Raw genomic sequence first — 25,787 nt, 5'->3', positions numbered from 1 at the left:
ACATAATCTAAATGAGTTATTGATCTAAAACACTGTCTGCTAGAACTCTCTGACACACTACACATTCTCTATCTGCATGAGAAGTACAGTCATGGCTATCATTTTCCTTCCTTATAACACCCTCAATACTGTTATTATAACCTTCCCAGTAGCATTACCTTAATATGTGAATCTGAAATCCTTCCTGGACAGAGAGCTAGTGTTATGACATCATGCTGTGTTATCATCTGTTCTTTACTTAACAGACAGAGAGATGTAAATAACCTGAGGCAGAGAGAAAGGGAGTGAGGGATGAATTGTGGAGGTGATGTAGAAAAGAGAGGAGTGAGAGATGAGGGATGAGCTGTTGCACAGGTGTGTGGAGGTCAATGCTCAACCTCTTAAATCCTTTCTTCTTTTATCTTCACCCTCTCCTCCCTCTGTTCCCTCTCCTCCCTCTGTTCCCTCTCCTCCCTCTCCTCCCTCTCCTCCCTCTCCTCCCTCTGTTCCCTCTCCTCACTCTCCTCTCTCTGTTCCCTCTCCTCCCTCTCCTCTCTCTCCTTCCTCTCCTCCCTCTCCTCCCTCTGTTCCCTCTCCTCCCTCTCCTCTCTCTGTTCCCTCTCCTCCCTCTCCTCCCTCTCCTCCCTCTCCTCCCTCTCCTCCCTCTCCTCCCTCTGTTCCCTCTGTTCCCTCTCCTCCCTCTCCTCCCTCTGTTCCCTGTTCCCAAGTTTAATCTGATAGGGGAGTTTGACTCTGTTGCCCCCTCTACCTCATCAGCCATCAGTCAGCTCCAACCCCTACAGCAGTAACAACAGACATGTCACATGAACCATTGGAGGAGTCACATTGATACAATAGATATGAGGCAGAGAGTCTTTTTCTCTATCATCTCTCAATGAAGCGTATGATAATGTGATGGGTCACGGCTGGGAGATGTCATGCTGTGTTCTCACCAGTTACCACCCCTCCCACCCCCCTCCCCTTATTGTACACCCCTTCCTTCCCTTCATCACATTCCCTGGAGCTCAGAATTCCTAGATTTCTTTGTCACGCTGGTGGGAAATGTGTGTCGTCCTGCCTCCTCATTCCAATCGCTGATGCTTCATTTCTTTTCCCATTCTGTGCTTTCCTGCTAATATTGCTTCTCTCTTTCTCTCTCTCTGTGCGATCTTCCTTGTCCCCCTATTCTGTTCAGAGCGGTGTTTGAAAGTGTTCTGTTTCTTCATAATCATATTCATTCAAACAGCCTCTGGTTAATGCTTTTACATTCTCAGGCGGGTAAATACCTTAATCATATTCATTACAACATTACAGAGCATTACTCTGTCTCTCTCTCAACTCACATACAGCTGCTTCTATGAAGGGATGCTTAAAGCCTTCACACTGAGGCTGCAGCACTAGAGACTGCCTGACTGTTGGTCACAATAGATGACAGAGAGAGGAGGGGAGCGAAGAGGGCGAGCCAGAGTGTGTGTGTGTCTTTATATATGTGTGAGTCTGTGTCACACACATATCAAGCGATGAGTAGGTAAACGCTCGCACAAAATAAAGAAAGGTTTACGCTCCACTACACCACTGGCTATTACTACAGAGATGTTTAATTCTCCAAGAAGCTTTTCATTACACATAGCCAAACACAGAGAGATATTTTGCTTTGATTATTAATTGAAAAGGCTAGGGAAATAGACTTCCATTATTCCCTGTGTTGTGCTGGCCCGCAATACCTTCATGTGACTTCTCTATAATATGATTGTATGATTGTACTCTGCAGGCTCTTCTGAATAGGACTAGAGCTGTGCGGTGAAAAGTGTTTTCAGCCAAGTGACAGTGTGCTCTCAGGTCATGTTGCAGTGGGTATTGAGCTCATTAAACGATTTCTAATTCACTCTGTGCTGTGCGATCGGACGCGGCTCTGTGGCACTTTTCAATTATTATTCAAATGTGAAGAATACATTCAACAAAGGCCCACCGAGACACAGACAGTTAAAGAGTCTATGCTCACTCAACAACTAGTTTCTGTTGATTCCAACCCAGAAATGCATTTTGTGTTGAGAACGGACTGTGTGGTCTCATCCACTCAGAAGATATGAAACAGTCTGATAGTTCATCTCCCCATGCTGTTCTGTTCCTGTGCACGGAAGCATGAAGGAAAGAGAAATATCATTTCTTTAAAGTACATGGCCGTATACACTGAACAAAAATGTAAATGCAACATGTAAAGTGTTGGTCCTACTTGTCATGAGCAGAAATAAAATCAAATTTTCCATACGCACAAAAATAGAATTTCTCTCAAATTTTGTGCACAAATTTGTTTACGTCCCTGTTAGTGACCATTTCTACTTTGCCAAGATAATCCATCCACCTGACAGGTGTGGCATATCAAGAAGCTGATTAAACAGCATGATCAATTCACAGGTGCACCTTGTGCTGGGGACAAAGAAAGTCCACTCTAAAATTTTACGTTTTGTCACACAACACAATGAGGGAGGGAGCGTGCAATTGACATGCTGACTGCAGGAATGTCCACCAGAGCTGTTGCCAGATAATTTAATGTTCGTTTCTGTACCATAAGCCGCCTTCAACGTTGTTTTAGAGAATTTGGCAGAATGTCCAACTGGCCTCACAACCACAGACTACGGTTTGCACAACTGAAGAATTTCTGCACAAACTGTCAGAAATCGTCTTGGGGAAGCTCATCTGCGTGCTCGTCGTCCTCCCCAGGGTCTTGACCTGACAGCAGTTCGGCATCGTAACCGACTTCAGTGGGCAAATACTCACCTTCGATGGCCACTGGCACGCTGGAGGTATCTGTGGTATCTGTGACCAACAGATGCATATCTATATTCCCAGTCATGTGAAATCCATAGATTAGGGCCTAATTTATTTATTTCATTTGACAACTTTCCTTATACTGTATGAACTGTAACTCAGTAAAATCTTTGTTGTTGCATTTATATTTTTGTTCAGTGTAGCTTATTTCAAGAAATACCAAAGTGCAGTTTCGTAGGCTTTCAGTTTCACGGTTTAAAAACCTTACCCTAAATCTTCTCCTCTCCTCTCGCTCTCCTCCAGATGACCATAAGTTCAGCGAGGCGACTGCAGTCCTGTTCACGTGGATCGACCATGGTGAGGTCAACCGGCGGTCAGCCAATCACTTCTACTCTATGATCCAGTCGGCCAATAGCCACGTCCGGAGGCTGATGAGTGAGAAGGCCCAGCACGAGGAGGAGATGGAGCTAGCTAAGGAGACGTTTAAAAATGCCCTGCTGGCCATACTGACTCAGTGTAAGCATCTAACTAGACACACTATACACTACCTGTAACACTTAATTCTCATAAACCCTTCCTAGACACAGTGCACTACAGGTACCTTTCACATAGCACTAAAGGCCAGTTGTTCTATACAGCTGTACAGTGATAAGCCAGTAGTTGGGGAGGGTGACACTAGTCAGAGACCAGACAGAGGTAAGTACAGTACAGTGTCCTGAGCGTTCTACAGGAGAGGACCAACTGATCTACCTAACTCCCAGGTAGGCATCGTAGAACAGTATCCCTCCAGCAGGCACTCTCAAACAATGTCAATGTACAGTATGGACTGATATTGAAATTATATGAAATACGATCTGGAAAGACAATGAGATGACAACAAGATTTATCAACGTCTTATGACTGTTTAAATGGTGCTATTTTGAATCGTATTTTTTATGCTCAACACTGGGAAATAAAACAGAGCTATATAGTCGTCTGGTGTTGCTTTAACATGAAAATCCATGAAGCAAAGTCCAGAGATACAGAATCACCAGAAGAGGGGATGATGAGGGGATGTAGTTTTAATGTTGACATGGTCACAGTGCACTAGTCCAGTAGTAATAATTACACTTTTTAAACCTCCTATTGTTTATTGAAGATGAATATGACAGTATGCAATCAGAACAGAACAAAACTTTAAGGGCAACATTATTCTACTGGTGGAAAGGATGGTGACGACTACAGACAATTCCCAAAAGAGTTATGAATGATTCATAACAAATTAAAGACACATTTTATGCAAGTTCAATAGTATGTCTAGACCTACTTTATCCATGAAAACATTTAGTATCACAAGCCAGCCACCCATTGTAGAATGTTGTCTTTGACAGTCCTGATGGAACTGAATCAACAGGTATGAAATGTAAGTACTGTACAGCACTGGGGAGGAGACACCAGGTAATACAATGACCAGCATTTAACCATATCAGGCCCTACAAACCAACAAAAACAATGTGTCAAAATCACAACCCACCCAATGATTCTCAATATTGTTGCTGTCAGATGAAAACCTTGTAACTCAGTTATTTCCAATGACTCTACGACCAAGAACATTTATTCAAAATAGCTTCTGAAGTTTCATAATTGTATGTTAATTAAAGCTGGAATCCGTAGTGGTGAAACTGCCACGTCCGTTTGCGATATTACAACAACAAAGACGTTACCTTAACCAACAATTATTATTATTATTTTTACATCATTGCACATTATTGCACGCGTGATAGAACATCAGAGTATGTACTACAGTGTTTTTTACCAAGTGGCCGAATGCTCCTTTCTTCCTTTCATAAACAAAACAAAACCAATAACAAATGTGCCTGGGCCTACGCGTGGAGCTCTTTCACCTAATGCAGATTCCAGCTTTAATGAGAAAATATGGACGTATTTTTCAATTTCCTGAAATGTTTCTGTTTCGTAGATGAGAGGTTTTTATCCTACAGCGATGATATGTTGTTGGTGGTACAGGTAAATGCAATGGGGTCTACTAACCCAGGCTGGCAGGATGACGCTCCCTAGTGTCTCCTCTGTGTGCTGTTGTGCCTGGGTGGTACAGTAGGATCTAAGCTCTACATAAAGCCTTGTCTTGTCTTGACTCCCCTGTTCACCCGAAGTCGAGCAGATCACGGCTGTGTTCACCGCTGCCTCCAGGCAGAAGGCATGGGACCATTTCTCTAAAGCGCAGCGCAAGAACATAGACATTTGGAGAAAGCAGTGTGAGGTTGGTACTCTCTCCTTACCCCCTTATTCCTTGTCTTATTCCTTGTCAGGTTGACAGACAGACACTCTAGCCGGGTTGACATGAGTCCTACTGTGTTTCATGTTGCTGTTGTTACAGACTGCTGTGGCCTCACAGATACACAGACAGATGGACAGATAGATGGACAGACTGCTGTGGCCTCACAGATACACAGACCGATGGACAGACCACCATGCTGTTCTGATCTTCTGATGCTATGTGTTTCTCTCCTACAGTGCCATTCGTATACTGTTTCCTCACATCGATGAAACATACACACACACATGCACCCACACAGAGTTGGCAGGTAGCCTAGCGGTTAGAGCGTTGGGCCAGTTAACCGAAAGGTTGCTTGTTCGAATCCCCGAGCCGACAGGGTGAAAAATCTGTAGATGTGCCTTTGAGCAAGATTCAAGATGCAGAACCTTTGTGAAGACTAGTCTAGCTTATGGTGCCGGAGAAGATTTATTCTGTACATAATGTTTCTGCCACCGTCTCTTATGCCCGAAAAGAGCTTCTGGATATTAGGACAGCGATTACTCACCTCATATTGGACGAAGATTTTTTCTTCAACGAGTCGGACGCGAAGGATATTCTACAGACACCCGACAAGGCCCAAATCCCTGTCATTCGCATGAGAAAGAGACAGAGATATTGTGGACGTAAGTTGGGGTGCCTTTTAAGGAGCCAACGGCGAGCGAGTAAACTGCCTCTTCCATAACTCCTATTAGCCAATGTTCAATCATTTGAAAATAAATTGGACGACCTAAGATTAAGGTTATCCTACCAACGGGACACAAAAAACTGTAATATCTTATGTTTCACCGAGTCGTGGCTGAACGACGACATGGATAACATACAGCTGGCGGGATATACGCTACATCGGCAGGATAGAACGGCTGACTCCGGTAAGACAAGGTGTGGCGGTCTGTGTATATTTGTAAACAACAGCTGGGGCATAAAATCTAATACTAAGGAAGTCTCAAGGTTTTGCTCGCCTGAGGTAGAGTATCTCATGATAAGCTGTCGACCACACTATTTACCACACAAACCGATGCTGGCACTAAGATTGCACTCAATGAGCTGTATAAGGCCATAAGCAAACAGGAAAACGCTCATCCAGAGGCAGCGTTCCTAGTGGCCGGGGACTTTAATGCAGGGAAACTTAAATACGTTCTACCTAATTTCTACCAGCATGTTAAATGTGCAACCAGAGGAAAAAAAACTCTAGACCAGCTTTACTCCACACACAGAGAAGCATACAAAGCTCTCCCTCACCCTCCATTTGGCAAATTTGACCATAACTCTTTCCTCCTGATTCCTGCTAATAAGCAAAAACTAAAGCAGGAATCACCAGTCACTGTCTTCATCAATAAGTGCATCGATGACGTTGTCCCCACAGTGACCGTACATACCCTAACCAGAAGCCATGGATTACAGGCAACATCCTCACTGAGCTAAAGGGTAGAGCTGCCGCTTTCAAGGAGCGGGCCTCTAACCGGGACATTTATAAGAAATCCACTATACCCTCCGACGAACCATCAAACAGGCAAAGAGTCAATACAGGACTAAGATTGAATCGTACTACACCGGCTCCGACGCTCATCGGATGTGGCAGGGCTTGAAAACTATTACAGACTACAAAGGGAAGCACAGCCGCGAGCTGCCCAGTGACACAAGCCTACCAGACGAGCTAAATCACTTCTATGCTCCTTCGAGGCAAGCAACACTGAAGCATGCATGAAAGCATCAGCTGTTCCGGATGACTATGTGATCACGGCTCTCCGTAGCCGATGTGAGTAAAACTTGTAAGCAGGTCAACATTCACAAGGCCGCAGGGCTAGACGGATTACCAGGACATGTACTCCGAGCATGCGCTGACCAACTGGCAAATGTCTTCACTGACATTTTGAACATGTCCCTGACTGAGTCTGTAATACCAACATGTTTCAAGCAGACCACCATAGTCCCTGTGCCCAAGAACACTAAGATAACCTGCCTAAATGACTACCGACCCGTAGCACTCAAGTCTGTAGCCATGAAGTGTTTTGAAAGGCTGGTCATGGCTCACATCAACACCATTATCTCAGAAACCCTAGACCCACTCCAATTTGCATACCGCCCCAATATTTCCACAGATGATGCAATCTCTATTGCACTCCACACTGCCCTTTCCCACCTGGACAAGAGGAACACCTACGTGAGAATGCTATTCATTGACTACAGCTCAGTGTTCAACACCATAGTGCCCTCAAAGCTCATCACTAAGCTAAGGACCCTGGGACTAAACACCTCCCTCTGCAACTGGATCCTGGACTTCCTGACGGGCCGCCCCCAGGTGGTAAGGGTAGGTAACAATACATCTGCCACGCTGATCCTCAACACGGGGGCCCCTCAGGGGTGTGTGCTCAGTCCCCTCATGTACTCCCTGTTCACCCATGACTGCATGGCCAGGCACGACTCAAAAACCATCATTAAGTTTGCCGACGACACAACAGTGGTAGGCCTGATCACCGACAACGATGAGCCAGCCTATAGGGAGGAGGTCAAAGACCTGGCCGTGTGGTGCCAGGATAAGAATCTCTCCCTCAACGTGATCAAGACAAAGAAGATGATTGTGGACTACAGGAAGAAAAAAAAGAGGGCTGAGCACGCCCCCATTCTCATCGACGGGGGGCTGTAGTGGAACAGGTTGAGAGCTTCAAGTTCCTTGGTGTCCACATCTCCAACAAACTATCATGGTCCAAACACACCAAGACAGTCGTGAAGAGGGCACGACAAAGCCTATTCCCCCTCAGGAGACTGAAAAGATTTGGTATGGGTCCTCAGATCTTCAAAAAGTTCTACAGCTGCACCATCGAGAGCATCCTGACTGGTTGCATCACCGCCTGGTATGGCAGCTGCTCGGCCTCTGACCGCAAGCCACTACAGAGGGTAGTGCGTACGGCCCAGTACATTACTGGGGCCAAGCTTCCTGCCAGGACCTCTATACCAGGCGGTGTCAGAGGAAGGCCCTAAAAATTGTCAAAGACTCCAGCCACCCTAGTCATAGACTGTTCTCTCTGCTACCGCACGGCAAGCAGTACTGGAGCGCCAAGTCTAGGTCCAAAAAGCTTCTTAACAGCTTCTACCCCCAAGCCATAAGATTCCTGAACAGCTAATCATGGATACCCGGATATTTGCATTGCCCCCACACCCCACCCCCACACCCTATTTTACGCTGCTGCTACTCTGTTTATTATCTGTGCATATTCACTTTAACTCTACGCACATGTACATATTACCTCGACTAACCGGTGCCCCCGCACATTGACTCTGTACCGGTACCACCTGTATATAGCCTCCCTACTGTTATTTTATTTTACTGCTGCTTTAAAATTATTTGCTATTTTAATTTGTTACTTATCTATTTTTTACTTAACACTTTTTTTATTTTCTTAAAACTGCATTGTTGTTTAAGGGCTTGAAAGTAAGTATTTCACTGTAAGGTCTACACCTGTTGTATTCGGCGCATGTGGCAAATAACATTTTATTTTATTTTATTTAATTGCTCCAGGGTTGCTGTTTATTATGGCAGACTCTGGCCGTGACATTGGAAATGTGTTTTTTGCATATTCCAACTCTCCCTGAGACACCCTCAGGGAGTGGGGATATGCAAAAAAAACACATTTCCAATTCACACTTGTAAATAGGACAAATATAAGCACCCATCAAATTATTTATTTTATTACACCCACAAGCGCAGATGTAACCTTCTAGAAAGTGTGAGCGGGTGCTTTGGTATCAGAGGCTTCCAGGGTTAAGACTCAGATCAATAATTCATTGGGAGTATAACGAGTCAGCATTCTGGAATATTCATTACGTAAGGGATAATCAACGAGGGGCTATGCATTCTCTGGAAAATAGTGCACGACGTGGAAGGTGTGTTCCACGACGCGTTAGTGGAGTGGAACCCACCTTCCACAGAGTTGCATTATTTTCCATAGAACACATAAAGCCCTGAGTTGATTATCCATTTTATACCATGGCAAGAAATTAACATATTTGCCGCTAGAAATGTATTAATTTGGCAGTAGAAATGTGACAACATCCACTGAAGTAGCTTTACTAGCTAGCTAGATAGCTACAGTAGTTGCCGTGGTAACCAAACAAACAGACTTGTTAGCTTAGCTAACCAAACCATCATCCTATCTTGCTATTATTAAAATCGAATTAAACTATGCCAATAATGTTTTCAATTCGACTTTTGCTATCAAAAGCAGCTCAAAAATAGAATGAACTTCATAGCCATTTAATTATACCGTGCAATTATACTGTGCGTTCTAGGGAAACAATGTATGCTCTAGAATGCCCTTCAAACCAATCAGAAACGAGTATTCAACAATGCGATGGTATAAATGTTAGTTATCACTTTCATTAGAACTAAACAAAAACATCCTATTGATCTCATGGAATTGGAATCTTTTAGGTTGTAGAAACACTGCACAAACCTGGATGTGAAAAATATATTATTATACACCCCCTTGGTCTTGATTTGGCCATTTGGAGACCATGAATTGAAAGTAATGATATGAGGATGTCTGTCTGTGGGGACCAGAGTTATCAGGACAGATGTTAACCTAATATGACCATTCATACTAGGGTTGGGCGGTATCCAGATTTTCATACCATCATACCATACTGTTCCTGTACCATACTGGGGTATACGGTATTACCGGCAGTGCACACAAGTGGCGCTATTTCTATCCAAACATTAAAGAAACGCACAAAACAAATTTAGGCAGCAGGGATCCTGAACCAGGAGGGGATTGATTGTCTCTGCTGAAACCAATAAGCTTGATTTGACCTTGCAAGCTAGCCCCCCCCCCCCCCCCCCCCCCGGTATATACGGTATACCGCCCAAGCCTAATTCATACTGCAAGCCCTCTATGTTCATACAGTCTCTAAGTCAAGTCGGTGAGAAAGGAATCATCACTATTGTCATAGCAACCAGAGGTAAGGCATTGCTTTGGAAGAAGTGACACACAGTGGAGTGAGTCTTGCTAGAATGCCACCATTGTGAAATCCTTCGTTAAGGGTCAGTAGTATGCTTGGTAAGTGTTCAAGTAGTTCAAGTAAGGTACTGTAACTCTGCAGCCTGAAGCGTCATAGATTATCTGAATGACAAATGGCTGTGAATTAATTAGCTATTGATGTCAGTATCCACATCCTCCATGACAGTAGTATGAAATTACAGTTTGAATATGAACTGATAATGGAGACGGCAGAAATCATTAGATCAGATACGGCTCTAAATACCATTGGTCTTCATGCCCTACTGTAGCTTCTAAGAAAAAGGCTCTGGCTGGTTCAGTACTGCAGCTCACAGTCACACATAACAAAGCCCTCCATCCAACCCTCTCTCCCTTCTCTCTCTTCCTTCTCTTCTCATAACTCGATCCCACTCTCCCATAGCTGAGTCATTGCTAAGCATATTTACTCTATCTGAGGAGAGATTTCACAGTGGTGGTATTAGACAGCCTCACAGCTGAGATAGTACTAGTTATCAGAGCAGCTGGAAGAATGAGATGATTTCTATGCTCTGTCTTTAGCATGTTTTTAAAAATGAATCGTTCAAACTGCCCATAGGCACAGATCTAGGATCAGTTTACCGTACCCCCTAAATCCTAACCATAACCCTTGGGGACGTGAAACACAAAACTGATGTTGGATCAGTGTCTAAGGCCAATTTGATCCTCTTCCACCACAGACTCTGTCCACAGGTACAACATATAAAGTTTGTTTTAGAACACATTACCAGGAGCAGTCTGGTTGAAACCATTTTTAGACAGGCATCTGGCTGGGTGTATAGGACTGAGAAACTGAGGGGTCCTTGTGTTGTGATGTGACAGGAGCTGAGAAATGCCCACATTGAGGAGATCATGGGGATTCGCCGGGAGGAGGAGATGGAGATGTCTGACGACGACTCGGATGAGAGCCCCTGTAAGAAGATACGCATGGAGGAAAACGGTAGGACAGACACAAGCCCAATCCCAAATCTACGCCTGGCATAGTCCATAGCCCCTAGCCCTTGGCCCTTAACCCCTAGCCCCTAGGCACTTGTACCTTTTAATGATGGCAGGCCACTGTAGCTCATAAATCACCAGACTGCTAAAGTATACAGTGCCTTCAGAAATTATTCATACCCCTTGACTTATTCCACATTTTGTTGTGTTACAGCCTGAATTCAAAATGGAGTAAATATATGTTTTATCTCACACATCTACACACAATACCCCATAATGACAAAGTGAAACCATGTTTTTAGAAATGTTTGCAAATGTATTGAAAAGGAAATACAGAAATATCTCATTTACATAAGTATTCACACCCCTGACTCAATACATGTCAGAATCACCTTTGGCAGTGATTACAGCTGTGAGTCTTTCTGGTTAAGTCTATAAGAGCTTTGCACACCTGGATTGTACAATATTTGCACATTATTATTTTTTAAATTCTTCAAACTCTGTCAAGTTGGATGTTGATCATTGCTAGACAGCCATTTTCAAGATTTTCAAGACGATTTAATTTAAAACTGTAATTAGGCCACTCAGGAACATTCAATGTCGTCTTGGTAAACAACTCCAGTGTATATTTGGCCTTGTGTTTTAGGTTATTGTCCTGCTGAAAGATGAATTTGTCTCCCAGTGTCTGTTGGAAAGCAGACTGAACCAGGTTTTCCTCTAGGATTTTGCCTGTGCTTAGCTCTATTCCGTCTCTTTTTATCATAAAAAACTCCATAGTCCTTGCCGATGACAAGCATACCCATAACATGATGCAGCTACCACCATGCTTGAAAATATGAAGAGTGGTACTCAGTCATGTGTTGTGTTGGATTTGCCCCAAACATAATGCTTTTATATTCATGACATAAAGTTCATTTCTTTGCCAAATGTTTTACAGTTTTACTTTAGTGCCTTATTGCAAATAGGATGCATGTTTTGGAAATATTTGTATTCTGTAAATGCTTCCTTCTTTTCAATCTGTCATTTAGGTTAGTATTGTGGATAACAAAAATGTTGTTGATCCATCCTCAGTTTTCTCCTATCACAGCCATTAACTGTTTTAAAGTCATCATTGGCCTCATGGTGAAATCCCTGAGCGGTTTCCTTCCTCTCTGGCAACTGAATTAGGAAGGACATCTGTATCTTTGTAGTGACTGGGTGTATTGATGCACCATCCAAAGTGTAATTAATAACTTCACCATGCTCAAAGGGATATTCAATGTCAGATTTTTTTTTTTTTTACCCATCTACCAATAGGTGCCCTTCTTTGCGAGGCATTGGAAAACCTCCCTGGTCTTTGTGTGTGTGTATGTGTGCGTGTGCGTGTATATGTGTATTTGTGTGTATGTTGTGTCTAACCCGCTCTCCCCTCCTCCTCTCCAGGAGTGTGTGGCCAGTCTGGGGCCTCTCTGAGGGAGGAGAATGACTCTCTGCGCTGGCAGCTGGATGCCTACAGGAACGAGGTGGAGCTGCTGAGGAAGGAGCAAGGCAAGACCTGCCGCCCTGACGACCCTGAACACTTCCCCGACACACACACACACCTGCTGCAGCAGAGCATGCACAACATGCAACAGGTACACACACCTGCTACAGCAGAGCATGCACAACATGCAACAGGTACACACACCTGCTACAGCAGAGCATGCACAACATGCAGCAGTTACATTCCACCATCTACACCTGTATCATACTGCACCTGTGATTACACTATTGTGATTGTGATTATACCAACAGTAATTGCAGTGGTGGAAAGAGTACTCAACTCATACTTGAGTAAGAGTACAAAGTAAAAGTAAATGCTATACTGTACATCAAATTCCTTATATTAAGCAAACCAGACGGCACGATTTTCTTGTTTTTTTTTAATTTACAGACAGCCAGGGGCACACTCCAACACTCAGACATAATATGCAAACACAGTATTTGTGTTTAGTGAGTCCGCCAGATCAGAGGTAGTAGGGATGACAACACATTATATTGATTGGTGTGTGAATTAGACATTTCTTTGTTTTTTTTACCCTTATTTTACCAGGTAAGTTGACTGAGAACACATTCTCATTTACAGCAATGACCTGGGGACTAGTTGTCCTGCCTGAGCATTCAGAATGTGGGCTGGGCATCCTGAAGATGCATGACACTATAATTATAACATAAATCAAATCAAAAAATGTAACGAGTACTTTTAGGTGTCAGGGAAAATGTATGAAGTAAAAAGTACATATTTTCTTTAGGAATATAGTGGAGTAAAAGTAAAAGTTGTACAAAATATAAATAGTAAAGTAAAGTACAGATACCCCCCCAAAGAAGACTGAAGTAGTACTTTCAAGTATTTTTACTTACACCACTGAGTAATTGATAAAGCATCAATACAATACAGTGCCAACACTGCCATCACATGCTGCAGGTATTTGGACCGGTGCTTTCACCAGCAAAAGGTCATAGCACAAGTACATAGGACACAGAGCATTAGAGACTGATGTATTCTGACTCCTGTCTACCGCAATCACAATCCCTCCCTTTACAACCTGACTCAGACAGACCAACACACCACAACACACAGTCACACCTCTGCTTACTGTTGTTCCTGCTTACTCTAGCACTAACACCTTCTGCCACTGGTGTCTCCTCTGTGTTCATCATCTTCTCTGTTGTTTTTGTCCTCCCAGCACTGTGTGGTTCTCTCTGTGTCTCTCTATCTAACTGTGTTGTGGTCTGTTGTGTAACTGTCTATCTCTGTGTCTCTCTATCTAACTGTGTTGTGGTCTGTTGTGTAACTGTCTATCTCTGTGTCTCTCTATCTAACTGTGTTGTGGTCTGTTGTGTAACTGTCTATCTCTGTGTCTCTCTATCTAACTGTGTTGTGGTCTGTTGTGTAACTGTCTCTCTGTGTCTCTCTATCTATCTCTTTTGTGGTCTGTTGTGTAACTCTAACAGCCTCTCTCTGTGTGTCTCTCTCCTCCCAGCAACTGCTGAGTCTGCAGGAGCAGCTGAGGAGTAAGGAGGTGGAGCTGGAGCAGGCTAGAGACGAACACAGATACCTGCAGGGAGACGTCCTAGCCCTGAGAGACAAGGTGAGAGAACATGCACGCACGCACACACATGCACACACACACACACACACACACACACACATACACACACGAGTGTAAACTCATATGACTGAGCTAGATGGAAGGGAGTTAGGGACATGGTTTTCATGTAGTGGCAGTCTAGTATTTATTTTGGCAGGCTACTATACAGTAACTGTCTCTTAAAGTATTCTCCTTATCTCCCTCCATATGTCTTTCTATTGTTGTTTCTATGCAAGTGGCTCTCTCTTTCTCTCACTTTCCCTCAGTAGGGGGTCACACGAACGCACACACGCGCACACACACACGCACATGCACATGCACACACACATACTTTGCATCCCCAGAAGCACTGTACTGTTGCGTGAGTATAATACAACCAGTGGATGGATGAATATCTTTCTGATTCTATCTGATTATGCTAACTGTTACTGGTGCATGACTGTTATTGGACTGAGGTAATGGGAACATCAATAAGAACAGAGCTCCTGTGGAGAAAGAGTGTATTCAGCTGGAATCAGATAGATGGATACCTAGAGAGGATAAATTGATTAACAAATAGAAAGATAGATAGAACCTCCAGGGAGGATATATTGTTTCCATACAGTCTAAAGATCCTACATACACTACATGATAATAATGTGGACACCTGCTCGTCGAACATCTCATTCCAAAATCATGGGCATTAATATGGAGTTGGTTCCCCCTTTGCTGCTATAACAGTCTCCACTCTTCTGGGAAGGCTTTCCACTAGATGTTGGAACATTTCTGCAGGGACTTGCTCCCATTCAGCCACAAGAGCATTAGTGAGGTCGGGCACTGATGTTGGGCGATTAGGCCTGGCTCGCAGTCTGCGTTCCAATTCATCCCAAAGGTGTTCGATGGGGTTGAGGTCAGGGCTCAGTGCAGGCCAGTCAAGTTCTTCCACGACAAACCATTTCTTTATGGATCTCGCTTTGTGCACCGGGGCATTGTCATGCTGAAACAGGAAAGGGCCTTCCCCAAATTGTTGCCAAGTTGGAAGCACAGAACCGTCTAGAATGTCATTGTATGCTGAAGCGTTAAGATTTCCCTTCACTGGAACTAAGAGGCCTAGCCCGAACCATGAAAAACAGCCCCAGACCATTATTCCTCCTCCACCAAACTTTACATTTGACACTATGCATTGGAATAGGTAGCGTTCTCCTGGCATCTGCCAAACCCAGATTTGTCCGTCGGACTGCCAGATGGTGAAGCGTGATTCATCACTCCAGAGAACGCGTTTCCACTGTTCCAGAGACCAATGGCAGCGAGCTTTACACCACTCCAGCCGAGGCTTGGCATTTCGCATGGTGATCTTAGGCTTGTGTGCGGCTACTCGGCCATGGAAACCCATTTCATGAAGCTCCTGACAAACAGTTTTTGTGCTGATGTTGCTTCCAGGGCAGTTTGGAACTCGGTAGTGAGTGTTGCAACCGAGGACAGACGATTTTTATGCGCTACGCACTTCAGCATTCGGCGGTCCCGTTCTGTGAGCTTGTGTTGCCTACCACTTCGCGGCTGAGCCGCTGTTGTTGCTCCTAGACATTTCCACTTCACAATAACAGCACGTACAGTTGACCGGGGCAGCTCTAGCAGGGCAGTAATTTTACGAACTGACTTATTGGAAAAGTGGCATCCTATGACGGTGCCACATTGAAAGTCACTGAGCTCTTCAGTAAGGCCATTCTCCTGCCAATGTTTGTGTATGGAGATTGCATGGCAGTGTGCTCGATTTTATACACCTGTCAGCAACAGGTGTGGCTGAAATAGCCGAATCCACTAATTTGAAGGGGTGTCCACATACTTTTGTGTATATACAGTGGGGGAAAAAAGTATTTAGTCAAATCAAATCACATTTTATTGGTCACATGCGCCGAATACAACAGGTGCAGACATTACAGTGAAATGCTTACTTACAGCCCTTAACCAACAGTGCATTTATTTTAAACAAAAAAAGTAAAAATAAAACAACAACAAAAAAAAAGTGTTGAGAAAAAAAAGAGCAGAAGTAAAATAAAGTGACGGTAGGGAGGCTATATATACAGGGGGGTACCGTTGCAGAGTCAATGTGCGGGGGCACCGGCTAGTTGAGGTAGTTGAGGTAATATGTACATGTGGGTAGAGTTAAAGTGACTATGCATAAATAATTAACAGAGTAGCAGCAGCGTAAAAAGGATGGGGTGGGGGGGCAGTGCAAATAGTCCGGGTAGCCATGATTAGCTGTTCAGGAGTCTTATGGCTTGGTGGTAGAAGCTGTTGAGAAGTCTTTTGGACCTAGACTTGGCACTCCGGTACCGCTTGCCGTGCGGTAGCAGAGAGAACAGTCTATGACTAGGGTGGCTGGAGTCTTTGACAATTTTGAGGGCCTTCCTCTGACACCGCCTGGTATAGAGGTCCTGGATGGCAGGAAGCTTTGCCCCAGTGATGTACTGGGCCGTACGCACTACCCTCTGTAGTGTCTTGCGGTCGGAGGCCAAGCAGTTGCCATACCAGGCGGTGATGCAACCAGTCAGGATGCTCTCGATGGTGAGGATCTGAGGACCCATGCCAAATCTTTTCAGTCTCCTGAGGGGGAATAGGCTTTGTCGTAACCTCTTCACGACTGTCTTGGTGTGTTTGGACCGTGATCGTTCGTTGGTGATGTGGACACCAAGGAACTTGAAGCTCTCAACCTGTTCCACTACAGCCCCGTCGATGAGAATGGGGGCGTGCTCAGTCCTCTTTTTTTTCCTGTAGTCCACAATCATCTCCTTTGTCTTGGTCACGTTGAGGGAGAGGTTGTTGTCCTGGCACCATACGGCCAGATCTCTGACCTCCTCCCTATAGGCTGTCTCATCGTTGTCGGTGATCAGGCCTACCACTGTTGTGTCGTCGGCAAACTTAATGATGGTGTTGGAGTCGTGCCTGGCCATGCAGTCATGGGTGAACAGAGAGTACAGGAGGGGACTGAGCACGCACCCCTGAGGGGCCCCCGTGTTGAGGATCAGTGTGGCAGATGTGTTGTTACCTACCCTTACCACCTGGGGGCGGCCTGTCAGGAAGTCCAGGATCCAGTTGCAGAGGGAGGTGTTTAGTCCCAGGATCCTTAGCTTAGTGATGAGCTTAGAGGGCACTATGGTGTTGAATGCTGAGCTGTAGTCAATGAATAGCATTCTCACGTAGGTGTTCCTCTTGTCCAGGTGGGAAAGGGCAGTGTGGAGTGCAATAGAGATTGCATCATCTGTGGATCTGTTGGGGCGGTATGCAAATTGGAGTGGGTCTAGGGTTTCTGGGATAATGCTGTTGATGTGAGCCATGACCAGCCTTTCAAAGCACTTCATGGCTACAGACGTCAGTGCTACGGGTCGGTAGTCATTTAGGCAGGTTATCTTAGAGTCCTTGGGCACGGGGACTATGGTGGTCTGCTTGAAACATGTTGGTATTACAGACTCAGTCAGGGACATGTTGAAAATGTCAGTGAAGACACTTGCCAGTTGGTCAGCACATGCTCGGAGTACACGTCCTGGTAATCCGTCTGGCCCTGCGGCCTTGTGAATGTTGACCTGCTTAAAAGTCTTACTCACATCGGCTACGGAGAGCGTGATCACATAGTCATCCGGAACAGCTGGTGCTCTCATGCATGCTTCAGTGTTGCTTGCCTCGAAGCGAGCGTAGAAGTGGTTTAGCTCATCTGGTAGGCTTGTGTCACTGGGCAGCTCGCGGCTGTGCTTCCCTTTGTAGTCTGTAATAGTTTTCAAGCCCTGCCACATCCGACGAGCGTCAGAGCCAGTGTAGTACGATTCAATCTTAGTCCTGTATTGACTCTTTGCCTGTTTGATGGTTCGTCGGAGGTCATAGCGGGATTTCTTATAAGCGTCCGGGTTAGAGTCCCGTTCCTTGAAGGCGGCAGCTCTACCCTTTAGCTCAGTGTGGATGTTTCCTGTAATCCATGGCTTCTGGTTGGGGTATGTACGTACGGTCACTGTGGGGATGACATCATCGATGCACTTATTGATGAAGCCAGTCACTGATGTGGTGTACTCCTCAATGCTGTCTGAAGAATCCCGGAACATGTTCCAGTCTGTGCTAGCAAAACAGTCCTGTAGCTTAGCATCTGCGTCATCTGACCACTTTTTTATTAACCGAGTCACTGGTGCTTCCTGCTTTAGTTTTTGCTTATAAGCAGGAATCAGGAGGATAGTCAGCCACCAATTGTGCAAGTTCTCTCACTTAAAAAGATGAGAGAGGCCTGTAATTTTCATCATAGGTACAAGTCAACTATGACAGACAAATTGAGAAAAAAAAATCCAGAAAATCACATTGTAGGATTTTTAATGAATTTATTTGCAAATTATGGTTACCTGTATTAATGGCACCTGTTTGAACTTGTTATCAGTATAAAAGACACCTGTCCACAACCTCAAACAGTCACACTCCAAACTCCACTATGGCCAAGACCAAAGAGCTGTCAAAGGACACCAGAAACAAAATTGTAGACCTGCACCAGGCTGGGAAGACTGAATCTGCAATAGATAAGCAGCTTGGTTTGAAGAAATCAACTGTGGGAGCAATTATTAGGAAATGGAAGACATACAAGACCACTGATAATCTCCCTCGATCTGGGGTTCCACGCAAGATCTCACCCCGTGGGGTCAAAATGATCACAAGAACGGTGAGCAAAAATCCCAGAACCACACGGGGGGACCTAGTGAATGACCTGCAGAGAGCTGGGACCAAAGTAACACAGCCTACCATCAGTAACACACTACGCCGCCAGGGACTCAAATCCTGCAGTGCCAGACGTGTCCCCCTGCTTAAGCCAGTACATGTCCAGGCCCGTCTGACGTTTGCTAGAGTGCATTTGGATGATCCAGAAGAGGATTGGGAGAATGTCATATGGTCAGATGAAACCAAAATAGAACTTTTTGGTAAAAACTCAACTCGTCGTGTTTGGAGGACAAAGAATGCTGAGTTACATCCAAAGAACACCATACCTACTGTGAAGCATGGGGGTGGAAACATCATGCTTTGGGGCTGTTTTTCTGCAAAGGGACCAGGACGACTGATCCGTGTAAAGGAAAGAATGAATGGGGCCATGTATTGTGAGATTTTGAGTGAAAACCTCCTTCCATCAGCAAGGGCATTGAAGATGAAACGTGGCTGGGTCTTTCAGCATGACAATGATCCCAAACACACCGCCCGGGCAACGAAGGAGTGGCTTCGTAAGAAGCATTTCAAGGTCCTGGAGTGGCCTAGCCAGTCTCCAGATCTCAACCCCATAGAAAATCTTTGGAGGGAGTTGAAAGTCCGTGTTGCCCAGCGACAGCCCCAAAACATCACTGCTCTAGAGGAGATCTGCATGGAGGAATGGGCCAAAATACCAGCAACAGTGTGTGAAAACCTTGTGAAGACTTACAGAAAACGTTTGGCCTGTGTCATTGCCAACAAAGGGTATATAACAAAGTATTGAGAAACTTTTGTTATTGACCAAATACTTATTTTCCACCATAATTTGCAAATAAATTCATTAAAAATCCTACAATGTGATTTTCTGGAATTTATTTTCTCATTTTGTCTGTCATAGTTGACGTGTACCTATGATGAAAATTACAGGCCTCTCTCATCTTTTTAAGTGGGAGAACTTGCACAATTGGTGGCTGACTAAATACTTTTTTCCCCCACTGTATAGTATAAAACAACAGCTATCTGGATCCTTCTTCTGTTACTAAGAACATGCTCTATGCCTCTGATTGTTACCAGGGTTACCAGTGTGAATGGTCAGTACTTGATGTTGGTCTCTGTCTTGATCTCTGTCTGTCTTGTTCTCTGTCTGTCTTGTTTTCAGATGCTGACTAATGGGGATGTAGTGGTAGTGGAGGGGAACAACGGAGAAACACCTGAGAAGGTCAGTCTGCCCCAACACACACCACTAAACAGTACCCACACAATACTCTACACACACACACACACATGCACTTAACATCTCTGTACCCTCTTCTTGAGTGCTTTTATTGACCCAGCCAGCTAGTGTGAGGAGACGTCAGTGTCTGATGATGTTTTCAGAGCAGGGGGGTAGGCCTATGCATTAAGGGTGGGGGTGATATGGGGGGTAAGTAAAATAGTGTTTGTGTGTGGAGGGGTTAGGGTTTGTAGTGGCTTACTGTGTATGTCCCTTGTGCCCTGTGAAAGGCAGACTTGGACTGGAGAAGGAGAGAGGAGAATCTCATTGGAGTAACACCAGTAGCACGAGCCACTCTCCTCTCTCTCATAAAAATAACACTACCCCAGTGACTACACACACACACATGGTCGCACGTACACACAAACAGTACATACATACACACACACACATACACACACACACACACACACAGAGACAGACACGTGTGCTGAACTTTATTCTACCCCTGTAGTTACTGAACTGGAAGCTGATACCCATCTGAGAGCTGATACCCATCTGATAGCTGATACCATGCAGTAGTATCAGTTCCCATTGCATTTGTGTGTCTATAAGGACTAACACAGCATTGTGTGTGTGTATACAGGTAGTGAACGGGTGTGCGACCACTCTGTACCGCAGCAGAGACAGGAGGAGTGAAGCAACCATGAGAGGAGCCCTCACATCAGAGAGAGAGGCTCTGCTACTGGGTGAATATCATCTACTATGTATATTAGACACTCTTTACTGGAAAGCATATTGTCTACATTGTCTCCTTTTCTTCTGTAATAGTCATCTGACTGGGAGTGTTTTAATGGTTGGGGTTAGGCTGAGGGTACGGGGTGGATTGGTACATGTTGGAGGGGGGCCAATGTTTAATGGGGCCAAATGGTTTTGAAACAGCCCACGCCTGTCTGTCATGTTCTTGGATGAAGAACCCAAGGACCGGGATGGGGGGTTGGATGGAGGGGGACTCAGGGGACAGGTACTGTGGGTCTGCTTGCCAAGCAGGACTCTGCTGACCCTGGCCACACACACATAGAATAATCCCCTATACACACACACGCACACACACAGGCACACGCACACACACAAACATTATTTCTCCCGGCTGCACACAGCGGTGCTGTGGTTGTGTTCTCACACAGAAACACACTCCATCCACACAGAAACACACTCCATCGCAGGGCACTGGGGACACAGTGACAGACGAGGACGCCGTCAGCCAGAACAGAAGAAAAGACGAACCGGTTCCAGGAGAGAGGAGAGAAAGAGACTGACTGGAGAACACAAATTGACTAATTCTCCCGTGGCTCTCCTCTCCATCTCTCTCCTCCCCTTCTATCTCTCTCCCTCTCTCCTCCCCCTCTACCTCTCCCTCTCTCTCCTCCCCCTCTACCCCTCCCTCTCTATTTCTCCCTCTATCTCCTCCCCCTCTATCTGTCTCCCTCTCTCCTCCCCCTCAACCTCTCCCTCTCTCTCCTCCCCTCTATCCCTCCCTCTCTCTCCTCCCCCTCTCTCTCTCCTCCCCCTCTACTGCTCGCTCACTCTCCTCCCCCTCTATCTCTCTCCCTCTCTCCTCCCCCTCTACCTCTCCTCCCTTTAAGCTCCCAGAAATACAGTGGGGGAAAAAAGTATTTAGTCAGCCACCAATTGTGCAAGTTCTCCCACTTAAAAAGATGAGAGAGGCCTGTAATTTTCAACATAGGTACACGTCAAATATGACAGACAAAATGAGAAAAAAAATCCAGAAAATCACATTGTAGGATTTTTAATGAATTTATTTGCAAATTATGGTGGAAAATAAGTATTTGGTCAATAACAAAACTTTCTCAATACTTTGTTATATACCCTTTGTTGGCAATGACACAGGTCAAACGTTTTCTGTAAGTCTTCACAAGGTTTTCACACACTGTTGCTGGTATTTTGGCCCATTCCTCCATGCAGATCTCCTCTAGAGCAGTGATGTTTTGGGGCTGTCGCTGGGCAACACGGACTTTCAACTCCCTCCAAAGATTTTCTATGGGGTTAAGATCTGGAGACTGGCTAGGCCACTCCAGGACCTTGAAATGCTTCTTACGAAGCCACTCCTTCGTTGCCCGGGCGGTGTGTTTGGGATCATTGTCATGCTGAAAGACCCAGCCACGTTTCATCTTCAATGCCCTTGCTGATGGAAGGAGGTTTTCACTCAAAATCTCACGATACATGGCCCCAGTCATTCTTTCCTTTACACGGATCAGTCGTCCTGGTCCCTAAGCAGAAAAACAGCCACAAAGCATGATGTTTCTACCCCCATGCTTCACAGTAGGTATGGTGTTCTTTGGATGCAACTCAGCATTCTTTGTCCTCCAAACACGACGAGTTGAGTTTTTACCAAAAAGTTCTATTTTGGTTTCATCTGACCATATGACATTCTCCCAATCCTCTTCTGGATCATCCAAATGCACTCTAGCAAACTTCAGACGGGCCTGGACATGTACTGGCTTAAGCAGGGGGACATGTCTGGCACTGCAGGATTTGAGTCCCTGGCGGCGTAGTGTGTTACTGATGGTAGGCTTTATTACTTTGGTCCCAGCTCTCTGCAGGTCATTCACTAGGTCCCCCCGTGTGGTTCTGGGATTTTTGCTCACCGTTCTTGTGATAATTTTTACCCCACGGGGTGAGATCTTGCGTGGGGCCCCAGATCGAGGGAGATTATCAGTGGTCTTGTATGTCTTCCATTTCCTAATAATTGCTCCCACAGTTGATTTCTTCAAACCAAGCTGCTTACCTATTGCAGATTCAGTCTTCCCAGCCTGGTGCAGGTCTACAATTTTGTTTCTGGTGTCCTTTGACAGCTCTTTGGTCTTGGCCATAGTGGAGTTTGGAGTGTGACTGTTTGAGGTTGTGGACAGGTGTCTTTTATACTGATAACAAGTTCAAACAGGTGCCATTAATACAGGTAACGAGTGGAGGACAGAGGAGCCTCTTAAAGAAGAAGTTACAGGTCTGTGAGAGCCAGAAATCTTGCTTGTTTGTAGGTGACCAAATACTTATTTTCCATCATAATTTTCAAATAAATTCATTAAAAATCCTACAATGTGATTTTCTGGATTTTTTTTCTCTCAATTTGTCTGTCATAGTTGACGTGTACCTATGATGAAAATTACAGGCCTCTCTCATCTTTTTAAGTGGGAGAACTTGCACAATTGGTGGCTGACTAAATACTTTTTTTCCCCACTGTATAATTTCATCACAAAAGGAAAGCAGCCTCTATCTGATTCTGACTGGACTGATTTTATTAGCCTGATTTCCTTTTGTTTCCTGTCACTGTATGAATCTCCATACAACAAGCACAAAATAGTTCTGTGCCAATTCTCAGATGTACAGCTAGAAAGCGGAGCTCCCTTTGGTGCTGCAGGGAGGTGAAAGCAGCCTGCTTGGTGTAAAACAGAGCCAGGAGCTGGTTGGAGCAGAGGAGAGTAGAGAGGAGAGCAGAGGAGAGAGTAGTAGGCAGCAGCACATTTATCTCTTTTAGCGCGGCACACAGAAAGCAAACATGAAGGAGAGTAGAGGCAGAGCTCTCTATCTCCCTGCCAGCAAGCCGCCCTGCCTGCTTCCCTGCCTGCCGCAGACACTACAGCTTCTGGGCTTTTCATTCACACCTACACACACAGACATGCGCCAGCATGCATGGATACACACACGTCTGCAATCTGCAAACACCCCCCCCCCCCCATCCCCCCCTCTCCGGCAGCAGTGTGGCAATTATGTGTGAGTAGTGGTGGCTGAGGGAAGTGAATTAGTCCTGAAATGGGCAATGTTACGTCATATAAATCAGGGGAATAAATATTGTCTCAGGGTTCCCAGGGGACCGCACTATATTCTCTCCCCCCTGAGTTGCTGTGCTACCTCTGCAGGACTTCTCACAAGTAATCAACTCAAATACTCTTTGAGCTCGGACCAGCGTTTTTCATGACGGCGCGGGATGCATTTATTGCATGGCATTGTCAGCAAGATACAGATTGCAGCTCTGCAGGAGAACTGGAGCTGAACAGCCTGTGTTTTTCCCTTCCCTCTCTCTTCCTCTTCCTCTCTCTCTCTCTCTCTCTCTCTCTCTCTCTCTCTGCAGGTATCATATCTACCTTCCTCCATGTCCACCCGTTTGGAGCCAACATCGACTATCTGTGGTCCTACATTCAGAGACTGGACACTACGGTCAGTTTCTATATATGAAATAGTCACTAAAATAGAGAAAGGGAAAAAAGCTGGGGGGAAATGAAATCTCATCTAATTGTTACACAAATAAGAAGTTAGACCTGTTAGGTGATCCCACCTGTCCCTGTCCCTCTCCCGTCCAGGTGTCAGCGAGGGAGTTGGAGTCTCTGATGGGTCGTCTGCCCAGTGTCTTCAGACAGGAGCTGAGTGGAGTGGGAGCCACACTGGAGAAACGATGGAAGTTCTGTGGCTTCCAGAGCCTCGGCTCCGTGTGACACACACACACACACACACACACACACACACACACACACACACACACACACACACACACACACACACACACACACACACACACACACACACACACACACACACACACACACATACACACACACATACACACACACACACACACACACACACACACACACATACACACACACACACACACACACACACTCTGAGTGGAACAGGACACACACACATCGGATGACCCAGGACACACATACGGCCTGAAAGACCACATGTGGGACACACCTGGTGGACACACTTCCAGACTGTTCGAAAGGTGTGTGTGTGTGTATGTTGCGTATCCACAGACATCCACAGTGCATAGTGATGATACTCAAACACAGATATGGGAAAATAACAAAAACTACAAGATCCCCTGATGGATCTTTCAGAGTTATATCTTTGCAAGGGATCTGCTGACACTGAGGCAGAGGGATCCACAAGGATCTCTACTTGATGCTGTATAACTAAATCCACTGATGTCATTCTCAAGGGGTCACAGAGCAGACCTTCTCTATGGTAACGTAGTGACCAGACCCCAGCCAACAGAACAGAAGGTTCTTAGTCCTAACGTCTCTCTCATGGACTGGAGTGGTTTGAGACGCCTCTCTCTGTACCCTCTCTCAGATTTCAGACTCTCTTTCTGTTCCCTCTCTCTTTCTGTACCCTCTCTCTCTGTTTTTTTTTCTCTCTCTCTCTTTCTCTCTTTCTCTCTCTCTCTTTCTCTATCTCTCTATGTGGAGCAGTTGTGTAACTGGTCTGTCAACAGCTGACTCCCACTAGGCTGGGAGGGATCCAGGAATATTGGACTGCTGCAACCGAAATATGGGCAGGAATTGGGGAAAACTGGAGAATGGGCGTGGGGGAGTACAGGACAGATTTATAACTGTGACCCTTGTTACCCCTCACGTCCAGTATGTTGTGGGGCTGTTTGCTGTAAAAACCCAGTTTCACACTCCATCATGCCTGCAGCGTTAGCCAGACACACACACACACACACACACACACTCTCTCTCTCTCAACTGACTTTAGTAGCCTACTGATGACTGGAACTGATACTGTTGGGTTGGCACTTTAGGTCTACATATCCATATATGGATGTCTCTATCTCTGTCTGTCTTTCTCTCTCTCTGCACTGGCCTTGTGTCCAGTGTGTGCTGTGCTTGTTGCCACTGCTAACTGGTATCTACTCATTTAAATTATGTTTTCTAATCGATTAAAAT

The 25,787-nt window shown here is 45.2% G+C and overlaps 1 protein-coding gene across 1 annotated transcript in view; it reads left to right on the top strand.

The window, feature by feature from the left end:
- LOC311143787 (ecto-NOX disulfide-thiol exchanger 1-like) overlaps positions 1–24,545 on the top strand; it is a gene marked incomplete at both ends in the record, with an annotated part of 58,032 nt that extends 33,487 nt beyond the window's left edge. Inside the window, 9 exons of the mRNA XM_084179669.1 lie at positions 3,052–3,264; positions 4,899–5,005; positions 10,915–11,032; positions 12,451–12,641; positions 14,031–14,138; positions 19,981–20,040; positions 20,681–20,783; positions 24,185–24,270; positions 24,414–24,545. Coding sequence (XP_084035795.1) covers positions 3,052–3,264; positions 4,899–5,005; positions 10,915–11,032; positions 12,451–12,641; positions 14,031–14,138; positions 19,981–20,040; positions 20,681–20,783; positions 24,185–24,270; positions 24,414–24,545 — 1,118 coding nt within the window. The remainder of the gene's footprint in view (positions 1–3,051; positions 3,265–4,898; positions 5,006–10,914; positions 11,033–12,450; positions 12,642–14,030; positions 14,139–19,980; positions 20,041–20,680; positions 20,784–24,184; positions 24,271–24,413) is intronic.
- Positions 24,546–25,787: the final 1,242 nt, after the last annotated feature.

This window comes from Coregonus lavaretus, assembly GCF_964263955.1.
Source record: "Coregonus lavaretus genome assembly, chromosome: 16".
NCBI classification, from domain to species: Eukaryota; Metazoa; Chordata; class Actinopteri; order Salmoniformes; family Salmonidae; genus Coregonus; species Coregonus lavaretus.
This window is presented reverse-complemented; position numbering and strand designations above follow the sequence as displayed.